This window comes from Solanum lycopersicum, chromosome 7, assembly GCF_036512215.1.
Source record: "Solanum lycopersicum chromosome 7, SLM_r2.1".
Taxonomy (NCBI): Eukaryota; Viridiplantae; Streptophyta; class Magnoliopsida; order Solanales; family Solanaceae; genus Solanum; species Solanum lycopersicum.
Genome location: NC_090806.1, coordinates 14,593,219 through 14,605,533, shown reverse-complemented (window position 1 = coordinate 14,605,533; position 12,315 = coordinate 14,593,219). Strand labels below are relative to the sequence as shown.

Here is a 12,315-nt window from a genome sequence, read left to right as displayed (position 1 = left end):
ATATTAGGGAGATAATAAGCATTGTTAGTTAAAATAAGGAAATTTTAAATCAACTATATATTAGTTTTTTTCCTCTTTGATCTTCTTTTCCATCGGATATGGCATGAGATTGTTTCCTTTAATCTTCCTGGTCTTTTTTCTTTGTAATTGAATTAGTGGGTTTTCATCGTCACTTTCATCTAGTACATTCTGCTTTTCTACCTCATGTATCCTAACTTTTTGTGGATTTTCATCTGCAACGACTTCCTTAATTTTCTTAGTCCTCTTGTATTTATTTGTTTTTTGTGGGCTTTCAATGTAAGTTTCAACTGCTGCACTATCTTCTTCAACATGAGATATGTCTGCACATATTTCTTTCATTTTTTTTATCATCACTTAGTTTCTTCATCCTCTTGCTTCTCTGTTTTTTAAATCAGTATATTAACCTTGGTTTGATCTGTTGGAAGTTTTTAAATACCTCATTTATCTCCATAGGTATCACATTCATGTTTGTCTCAATATCTTTGAATTTACGATCAATCTTGACAATGATACTGAATTCTTTCCCCTTTCTCAATACCACTTGTGATAGTATGTTGATTCTTCTTTTTGTGGAATAGGAAACTGTATATATCTCATATATTATTTCCTCTCTTTGTCTTGGTTTCCTACTAATATATATTGTGTGATTATGTTTTTTTATAGGCTTGGCTAAAAAGAAACAGAGGTAACACTTTAGGATTTTTGAAGTAGTTCGTTTGGAACTCGAGAAGGCTGATTGGTAAGAAATTGAAAGTAATAAAAAATTTCTTCTATATGGTAATTGTTAGATTGACCAGCTAACTCCCTTGTGTTATTTTAGAAAGAGAATATGAGTTGTTACAGTTTGTCCGAACTACTTTTTCCATGTGAACAATCAACTCTATTACTATTTTATGAAAACATGTATTGTTTTGCTAGAATCAAAACTAATACTAATGTATTGATAATTATTTTGTTTGCTTGATGCAGCCTGTTGCTATACTGTATGTTACTTACGCTAATCTAGGTCTTCCCTTATTGCTTTGAGATTTGTTTGAGTGTGCCTTTAGTCATTCATTTGTATAAAGTTTATTAAATGGTGGAAGCTTCTAATAACTTAACTTGTCAATATTTTTTGGTTCTACTATTAGTGTTGTAATTGTTTTGTTGTTGAATTGATGTGAAGGTTTGAGATACGATTAATCTAAAAGTTCGAGTTGTTAAGTTCTGCCAATATTATTTGTACGCATGAAATTATTGGCTTTAATGTTATGTACATGTCATGCAGGATATATATTCAATGGATTTCGGAGATAAAAGTTTGATGAATCTTCGAAGATCCACCAATGAATATATTCATGGAGTTAATGATTTTCTTGATAAAGCATTTGAACGAGCTTCCCAAGGAAATGAAATATTGTGTCCTTGTAAGAAGTGCTTTAATCATAATTAGCATTGCCGAAATATGGTAGAGGATCATTTGATTTGCCATGGATTTGTTCAGGGATACACTAAATGGGTTTTTCATGGTGAAGGATTTTCCTCAAGAAATACGCCACATCCAACCGATGAAGAAGAAACTTCTAACATGCATGACGACATTGATAGATTACTTCATGATACTTTTAGAAATGTAGTAGATGATCAGAGACATGAAGGAGTGCGGGAGGGGCCACATGAAGATGCAAAGAGATTTTATAAATTAGTGGAGGAAGGGAAAGAAGACTTGTATCCAGGGTGTAAGAATTTTTCTAAGTTAAGTTTTACCATCCGGCTATACTTGTTTAAATGCATTCACAAGTTGACTGATGTGGCCTGTTCAGATTTGTTGGACTTGATAAGAGAGGCACTTCCATTTGCTCAGATACCCGACTCGTTTTACAAGGCAAAAAAGGTCATAAAAGATTTGGGTCTTCATTATGAGAAAATACATGCTTGCACTAATGATTGCATATTATTTTGGAATGACAATGCAAAGTTAGATAATTGCTCTGTGTGTGGAGCTTCAAGATGGAAAAATGTTCGTAATGACTTAAATAATAAGGTTACGAGAATCCCAGTGAAGGTTTTAAGGTACTTTCCTTTAAAGCCTAGGCTTCAAAAGATATTCATGTGTTCTGAAACATCTGTAGCTATGAGATGGCATGATACTGAATGACTTAAAGATGGAAATTTAAGACATCCCGCAGATGGTGAAGCTTGGAAGGATTTTGATTCATTGCATCCTGACTTTGCTAATAATGCTCGCAATGTTAGATTGGGTATTTCAAGTGATGGTTTCAATCCATTCAGAACTATGAGCATTTCCCATAGTACATGGCCAGTTATGTTGATGAACTATAATTTATCTCCATGGACTTGCATGAAGTCGGAGAATATTATGTTGTCAATGATTATTCCAAGTCCATCGTCCCCGGAAAATGATATAGATGTATACTTGCAACCACTCATTGCGGAGTTGAAGGAACTATGGGAAGTGGGAGTTGAAATATATGATGCTGTAACTAATCAAACATTTCTAATGCATGCAGCTTTATTGTGGACAATTAGTGATTTTCTAGCTCTAGCAATGCTTTCGGGATGGAGCACCAAGGGGAGATTGGCATGCCCCACTTGTAACCATAATACATGTTACCAATATCTCAAAAATAGTCGCAAGATGTTTTACTTGGGTCATCAGACGTTTTTACCTCCCGATCATCCATTCATAAGAGATAAAAGATCATTTAATGGTAAAGAGGAGCATAAAGTTGCACCTACTCCATTATCAGGTGCACAAATTCTTGAAGAGCTTCGTGAATTCAATAATGTATTTGGAAAGAACAAAAAGAAAAGAAAACAAAAGAATGATGGTCCATGGAAAAAAATCCATATTTTTTGAGTTGTCGTATTGGGAAACAAATGAATTGAGGCACAATCTTGATATGATGCACATAGAGAAGAATATTTGTGACAGTAGTCTTGGGACTTTATTGGATATACTTGTAAAGTCCAAAGATCATATAAATTCTCGCTATGACTTGTATGAAATGGGGATACGTAAAGAGCTTTAACTTCTAAAAGATTGTGATACAGGAAATATCCATCTAGCTAAAGCTTGTTTCTCTATGACACCAGATGAGAAAAAGTTATTTTGCACTATCTTAAAAGATGCCAAATTACCAACAGGGTGTGCTTCTAATATATCATGTCGTGTGCAAATTGCAGAGATGAAAGTATCAGGATACAAAAGTCACAATGCTCATTTCATAATGCATTACTTGCACCAGGTTGCAGTAAGAAAAGTGTTACCCAAGAATGTAGCTATGGTCTTGATTAGATTGGGGAATTATTTTAGAGCCATATGCAGCAAGGTTATAAGAAGAAGCGATCTTGATAAGATGAAAGCAGAAATCATAGATATTGAATGTGAGCTTGAAAAGATTTTTCCTCCATCTTTTTTTGATATAATGACACATTTACCTATCCATCTAGTAGATGAAATTAAGCTTTGAGGCCCAACTCATTTGCGTTGGATGTATTCTGCAAAGAGAACTATGTGTGACTTCAAGGGGCTTGTTCGTAATCGAAAAAATCTTGAAGGATCAATAGTAGAAGGTTTTTCAGCTATAGATTGTTTGAACTTTATTTCCATATACCTACCTAATAAGGTGAAGACAAAATTAAGTAGGTGTGAAATAGAGGATGATGAGTACATTCACACAGAGGAAGGTGGTGTTTCACATTTATTTCCAAAGACAGGTCGTCCAATTGGAAGTGAGAATATAAGCAAAGGCAAGATTATTAACATGGAGCAACATGAGTTTTTTTGAAGCATCTCGATATACCTTGTTCAATACAGGAGATGAATAAGTAGAGGCATTTATCAAGTAAGATTAAATACTCGTTTCTTTTTAAATTCATTTAGATGTTATGATAATGTATTTCAAATTTTATTTCATTTATAAATACACATTAATTAAATTACATTACATGCTTATAGGGAACATAAGAGCTTAACTGATTATCGTACTAGAGGCAATGCATGGGTAAAAGCACAGGTCCATAGTAAAGAATTTGGTGATTGGTTTAGTGAAAAGGTTAAAAGTATTGAAGTGTCCAATCATTTAAAATGGCTAGCGAAAGGGCCTAACTTTGTGGCAAAAAGATATACTGGATATTTCATTAATGGATATCGATTTCATACGAAGACACGGGATGCCCCTTGTAAAACTCATAATAGTGGAGTGACTTTGTCAGCCACAACGGATATTTTTGCTAGTGCACCAAAATCCTGTTGATGGAATGGTTTTCTATTACGGAATTATTCAGGATATCATTGAGATTTATTATTGGGGTTGCTTTAGTGTTGTACTTTTTAATTGTGACTGGTTACATAATGAAGTTTATGAATATGGATTGAATCGGGTATATTTCAACAAAAATGTAGTACAAATGATCCTTTTGTACTAGCATCTCAAGTGCATCAAGTTTTTAATATAGTAGACCCAGTTGACAAAAATGTTTATTATGCAAGAAACAAGTCCCTGTGGATTCGTATGATTTGGAGGAAGTGAATTTTCCTAATATTGAAGAAACATTTTGGAGAGAGCCTAATGATGATATTGGTTAATCAGAAAGATTACTTGATGTAGATGTTAGATGGTCTAGAGAAGATCTTCCTGTTGATATCATCGATGCTCCTTCCATTGCACAACATTTACAAAATGAAGCTATGGAAACATCGGAAGAGGAGGATGACTTTGATGATACTGATTGGGATTGGATGGAAGTTGATGATTAACAAAGGATCTTGTGGACTTGTTCGAATACATTATGTTTTTTTTCATATAGTAAGTAATGAATATCATTTGAGTTGCATCATATAGATTATGAATGTTGAATGAACTGTATTTACTATCTCTTCTTTTTGTTTCTATGTGTATTTTTCATGGTATCTTTAAATTACTATAACTTTGGTATTATTACTTTTTGTAAGTCCTTTTTCTCTCTAATTGATCATTTAGTTTCTCTGAGCAATTTCAATATATTAGTGGACCAGCAAATCACTAGGTTCTTATCTCTTTATTAACGTCCAACACTCCAGGTTCATATCTCGTTTTTATGATTCTTTGAATACTTCTTCGTTATATCTATCTTTGAGTACTTAATGTACAATCTATGAAGCTATATTGTATCTCTAGACCTAACATAAGCCGCAGCAAGCTGGAGTCTACAAATAACTTCAGAAACCTCAAAAGAGTTAAATAAATTAAATCATGCTCCAGAAGTGAACCTGAACTAATCAATCAAGTAAATTTATCTTATAATTCCACTAATCGGCTTCCTAAAAACACTCTAAATCTTGTGTATGATTGTGGACAGTTACAGATCTACTGAATGTGATTGAGTGCAAAAAATATTATTAGAATGTCCCTAAGGGTACATTTTATTTTTAGCTCTTTGTAATACCTTGGTGATTGATTTGTTTAAGTATTGCAGGTGTACACTACCATACATTTTAACTTTTTAATTCTATTTTCACACAGGTTTGAATAGTCATAGCTATGAGTCAACAAGAAACTTCAAAAAGAACCAAAAAAGGCAAAAAGAAGACATTTGCTAAACCGGGATCGCTATCATTCTTGGCAAATAAGAAACGGCGGTCATTGACAACAAATGAAATTATTAAAGAAATAGAGTGCGAGAAAGGACATCTGCTCAAATTAATTGGAGAACAACAATTATTAGAACCACAATATGAAGCAAAAAGACAATCTGTCGAGGAGTTGTCTTTTGAAAATCAGCCTGTCGAGGAGCTGCCTCTTGTGCAGCCTGTCGAGGAGCTGCCTCTTGTGCAGCCTGTCGAGAAGCTTCCTCTTGTGCAGCCTGTCGAGGAGCTGCCTCTTGAGCAACATGGCAAAGATTTTCCTTTCGAGGATCAAGTGCGAATGAATTATGTCACTCCTCGAACAAATGATCAACCAAAAGAACAAGGTAACATATAAGATTACAGACCTATTAAATGTGATAATTTTTAATTATATTTCTTGTATTTTCCTATAGCTGAAGCTGTTTTCAGTCTAAATAAAAGAGGTAGAACGCAAATGCATGGTGTTCATGCCCGAAAAGAATGCAAGTTGATCATACTGAATAGTCAAAATCAACTTGCTGGTCCTACTGATGATGTTTTCATAGAGCTAAGTAGCTTCCGAGGAACATTGGCTAGAAATTCGACTCTTTGCCCATTTGATATATTGGATTCGAGGAGCATGGACACTAAAAAGGATTTATAGGATTATGCCAAGGCTTGTAGTTTAAAACAATTAATTATTTGTAAAAGTATTTTACTTTTATTGGATAATTGAATGACACAAAATTATAGGAGAAATATACTATTCCTGAAGATGCGTACCATTGGGCTATGGTAACAATTTGAGATGCTTGGAGAAGACATAGAAGTGATTTGAAGCTTAATTATTACGATCCATATGACAATGATGCAGTTCGAATGGCAAAAAAACCTTGTCATATTCCAGAATGTCAATTTAGAGAGCTCATCAGATATTGGAATTCAGAAAAATTCAAGGTAAAAATGTAGTTCAAAATCTCAATTTTTTTGATAAGTAGCATTTGTATTAGAGCTCCTGATTTTTGCGCCCTTCCCAGCTTCTTCCCACCTAGTGACCCTCAACACTTCAAAGCTGTTAGACAAAATAGTACCTCTGTTTCCAGTAGCATCTCTGTGTCTAGCATGTTTTGATATTTCATCTGATATAGTTGATCTGGCTTGCTATGTTTGGATATTCCTATGCTTCCTCCTGGATCTTCTTTCTCGTAGGTGCCTTTTTAATCAACAGATGGATCATTATCACGCCCAAACATTAAGAAATTAGAGCAATATTTGGCCTGTATTTGAAGTTAAGACCTTACTAGAAAGACCCATAAGGAGCAACAAGTGTAACTATCTCCACTAAAGGTTGAGAAATGTCAACACTCTATCATATGAAGTATGATTCATCTCTGTTTGTAATTCATACCTCTAGCTTTATTATGGTTTGTATATGGACCAGTCTGCATAACCTCATCTATGGGTGCTACAAAATTAAATCAAAACATATAGTAACCATCTGAATAGTATAGATACTAAAGCATATGGATAAAGTGCCAACACTGACTGCAATGACATAATTGTCCATAGTGTGATATCGGTGTTGCTGACATAATAGTATTGATTCTGCTTAGCTGAGGCTTGGCTGGTACTTTAGTGTCTAAAATAGTGTGATAATAGTATAGATTCTGCTTTATTTTTTCTTTTTATCTCTTCTCTATTGTAATATTTTGCAGCTTCTTTCTTCATTTATTGTGATAGTCCCAGGCATTTTACAAGACACCTTAACACTATATAATGACTGATATTGACAGATTGTTATAAAGGAAAGATAGACTGTTATAAAGGAAAGATAGACTAATATTGACCTCGTCTAGTACACTATATAACACTAATATACCTTAGATTAACATTACTGATTCATTTCTTTGCAGAAAATGTCTGAAACAAATGAAAAGAATCCAAAAAAATTGATGAATCCACACACTGCTGGCAAAAAGAGTTTCGCTTTAGTTCATAATAAGCTGGTGAGTTCTCTTATGTATTATTTTTTAATCAAATTTTGGGGCTTTTTATTAATGGGTACACTTTCCTTATGTAATGTTTCTAATCCACTGCTCATGAAATTTTCTTTTGGATCTCTTCCAGTGTGAGTTTATTTTTTATACATATTTCAATTTGACTCGGAGAAAGATAAGGGGACAATATCATCTAAGTATCTCTTTGTGGTTACAAGAACAAGAAAACCTGGCCGTTTGTACAAGGCCTCAAATGAAGATACTACTAGTAAAATTGTATGTGTCCTGTCTATTTTCATTTTTTTTATTGTGATCAATTATTTATTTCATAAGATTGTGTTTGTTGGATATGCTTTGGTAGGCTGAAATTGAGGAAATTGAAAAACAAATAAGCATAAATGGTGAGTATGTTGATGCATTTTCAAGCGTCATGGGTCCTGAACATCCGGGACTTCTAAGACTATATGGCACAGGAGTTACAAACACTACTTTGAAAAAAAAGTTGGCAATTCGGAATCAACTTTAAGTGCAACAACTGATGGAATGCAGCAAATGCAAGAGAGGATGCAGAAAATGGAGAAACAAATGGAGGAACAAAAGAAAATTGTGCGACAAGAAGTTATTGCAGATGTTATTGCACAACCTAAGCATGCGGGAATAATTAATCCTAACATATTGGCAGCATTATCAACTCCTTCACCAAGAGAACAAGGTTGGTGTCGCTAATTCGATGTTTTGATTGTTATTTGTTATTGCTACTTCCTATTGGATTAGAATGGAAAAGTATGCTATTTATCTAAGGAAGTTGGGGAAAAGTTAGGCAGAGGATCAGTAAATGCCTGATTCCTGAGTTTAATGTCTGAGTTGCTGCTTGTTCTCTGAAAGTTTAATCTCTGAGTTGCTGCTTGTAGTCTAGTTCATGAGTTTTGTGGTGCTGTTTGTAGCCTAGTAGAGGACCAGTTTTTGGATTCATGATTTTTTGACACTTGCTGCTTGTAGTTTGGTTTATTGTTTATGCTAATCAAACATGTCTCTTGTAGCATGATAGTGTTGAATCATGATAGTGTTGTTTCTACTGCTTGTGGTCTGGTATCTTGTTTCTGCTGCTGGTCTCTTGTTTCTGCTGCTGGTTTCTTGTAGCATGATAGTGTTTAATCCTAGCTTCACGATTTTGTTTAGTCGAGCCAACGTAGTAGCTAATGCATGTTACTGCATGTAGTCTGGTCTCTTGTTTCTGCTGCTGCTTGTAGAAGTTTCAATGCAGCTAGCAGTTGAATGTTATTGGCATGTACATGATTTCTAAGTTTTAGGGTTGAACAATTCTAAAAGGTAATGCATGGTTGTAACTACATGCATACTTGTTAATTTCCAAGATTTGAGGTTTGCGAAATTATTTATATTTTTTTCTGATTGTTTGTATGTGATGAAATCGAAGAAGGCGATGAAAGCAGTAGTGAAGACTTGACATAGGAGCTGAAGTATTGATGTAAACTTTATTGATGATCTAGAAATCACATATTTTTGAAGATTGAAAATTCTATGGATGTGTTTTACCTTTTTTGAATGCTATAAAAAGATTTGTATATTTTTCTTTAATTGATATTATAATCACGGATCTTGAATTCTAATTTTGGTAATGAACATTTATTCTCGTTAACGATTTACGTGTATTTTTATATTATAAAATTTATTCTCGTTAATGATTTAGTATATAGCAGGTATATATAGCTTACTAATATTGCATTAGAATTGTTGCAAATAGCAGGTAATAACCGTTGCAATAGGCATTAAGCAACAATACTACAATTGTTTAAAAGTGTTGCAATACCCTATAACAACCGTCGCAATAGAGTGAAACGGTGTGTTGAATCGAAAGAAACTGCATCCATAGCCTTAACAAAACTGATACATAAACCTCTATTACGACGGTTCAAAATCGTACCAATACGGCCATAACCGTTGGCAATTAATTCAGATGAGAACCGTGACAATAGGTCAACGTATGGCTACGGTTTTATGAACCGTCGCACAAAACCGTCGCAATATAGCTATTGCTACGCGATCTGTTGTAGCAATTGACGTAACCGTAGCCTTAGACCTATGGCTACGGTAGTAACGTCTATTGCTACGGTAGGTGACCGTGACAGTGGACCAAATTTCTTGTAGTGCGTACAATTCTTTAATCATTAAGGGTGAAATTTCGGTGAAAAATAAAATTATTGGCATGTGGGTGAACAAATGGAAGCTTACATACCTCTTATGTGATTAAACCCATGGAAAATATCCACAACTAAACTCAAGAACGTTGACGAATGCCTTCATCCTTGCTTCTTTTCTCCTCTTTTTTTCTTGCCTCTTCTTGAACTCTCAACTAAAACCCTAGGCGTATATTAGGATTGTAAAAGTGAACCTAAAAGTATTAGAACACTAAAATATTAATAAAAATGAATTAAATATGATTGTGTAAGGAAAGGACTAAAATACCCCTCTTATTTTCGGTTAACTTTTCTTAACTTGACAACCTAACTTCAAAAGGTCATATCTCAATCATCCTAATTCCAAATTTAGCAAACTCGGCGGCTTTGTAAAGACAATTTTAATATCCTTTCTATGGTATCTTTGAGAACACCTAACTGATCCTGTTCTAGCAGTTAGTCAATTAAAGTTGACCCAAAATTCATACTTAGCTTCACTCTCCAAATTTCAGATTCTTGTTATTTTCACTTTAATTATCTTTGAAAATCAAGGTTCTAAATCTAGTAAAATGACCTTAATATTTAAGAAATTTTAAATTCCTCCGAAAAATTAATTAACTCTCCATGAAGGATAGTTCGAGTCTTAGCTCAAAAGTTTTCCGAGGTGTTATAGTTTTATTTTAATGTGTAGCAAGATGATCACAGATGTATTACTACAGTGGAAGGATCCTTCCAACTCAACTATAATCCTTCACAACCAGAAGTTGAGGCACTTATCATAGACCTATGTTTGATAATAGAGCATTATGTTCTACATATGTTCTTATCATAAACTTTTATTAATTAAGAATTTTGCACACAATGTCAATTTTCCCTTCAATAGTAATATTCGATTTATGATTACCATCCGAAAAAACTCTTTTTTTCTTGTTTTTTTCTACCTACTTTCATTACTCTAGTAAATTAGTTGAGATGATTGTATTTTGTGCTGAAAGAATTTTGGAATAATTTAATATTAAATTATTTTTTACTGACCTTTTCGTAGAGTACAACTGCCCAACTTTTGTTTTATGATTGATTAAATTTGTATTGAGTAAGATAATCCAAATTTAAATTTTAACAGTGTATATCCCAACTTGTTAATAAATTGTGTGAAAATACTTTTCATTAAATATACTTACAACTTTTGGTGTCTTATTTTATAATGTGGCAAAACAATCATGGTGGTATCACTATAGATAAAAGTTTATTCGATCTCTATAATTATTTCACGGATTTGGAACCTTGAGTAATTTTCATCCACTTATCTCTAGTCGTAATATACTATATTCAATATCTATACTTACAAAGTCGAGAATAAGAAAATTTGTACACACAATTATTTTTCTTTTCTCTATCTATCTTTTTATTAATTTTTCCTCCACTTGTTAAATAGTGGCGATGTAGTATATTGGAAAGGTAAACGAATTAACAATAATTTGATTGGTAAATTTTTAATTAGATTACTAACATTTTCGTAGACAAATAATTTACCTATGTTACATAATTTTAAATTTATGTTGTATAATATATTTTAATAACAAAACTCAAAACTATATCAAAACTTGTAAATACATATTTCAAATATTTCTCAGTAAATATGCTTACAACTTTTAATATCTTATTTCACTATAAAGCAATTATAGAGAAGTTATTATCGAGGAAAGATCGTTCCAATGACATTATGTTCCCCAAAATTTAAAACTCGAGGTAGTTTGTAACACCCAAAAAAAAAATTCGAACTAAGACTTGAGCCGTTAATCATAGTGAGTGAGATTTCATCAGGAATTAAAAATTTCTTAAGTATTAAGGTCAGATCACTAGATTTAGCACAGTAGTTTTAAAAAGAATTAAATTGGAAATAGAAAAATCTGAAATTCTGCAAGTTAAGCTAAGTATGAGTTTTGGGTCAACTTCAAATGACTATAACTCCTAGAACAGGATGATTTAGGTTCTCTACAAGAAACCATAGGAAAGATCTTTGAATTATCTTTCCAAAGATGCCTAGTTTTCTAAGTTCTGCGTTCGGATGAGTGAGATATGACATTTTGAAGTTACGCTGTCCAGTTAAGGAAAGTTAGCCGAAGATAGTGAGGGGTATTTTGGTCCTTTCTTTATCCAATCAGATTTACTTCGTTTTTAGTAATATTTTGGGGGTATAATCCTTTTAGGTTAAGTTTTATAACCTAATATAAACCTAAGATTTGGTTGAGAGTTCAAAAAGAGGCAAGAAAAGAAAAGAGGAGAAACGAGGGAAGGATGAAGGCGTTTGTTGACGTTCTTGAGTTTAGTTGCGGATTTTTTCCATGGGTTTAATACCTAAGAGACATGTAAGTTTCCATATTATTGGGTTAGTTCACCTTCACGCCAATCATGTTATTTTTTTCAGCGAAAATTTTATGCTAAATGTTTAAAGATTAGAGTTCTTAATAGGTGTTCTTGAGGTTCATTCTAAATCTTGTTGTGTTGGGTT

The 12,315-nt window shown here is 33.2% G+C and overlaps 1 protein-coding gene across 1 annotated transcript; it reads left to right on the top strand.

Moving 5' to 3' along the window:
• Positions 1–1,465: 1,465 nt before the first annotated feature.
• On the top strand, positions 1,466–3,494 carry LOC109120683 (uncharacterized). The gene is made up of 4 exons (XM_019214697.1): positions 1,466–1,739; positions 1,824–2,073; positions 2,179–2,852; positions 3,076–3,494. Exons 1-4 carry the CDS (start codon positions 1,466–1,468, stop codon positions 3,492–3,494), a joined length of 1,617 nt encoding a protein of 538 aa, XP_019070242.1.
• The last annotated feature ends 8,821 nt before the right edge of the window (positions 3,495–12,315 follow it).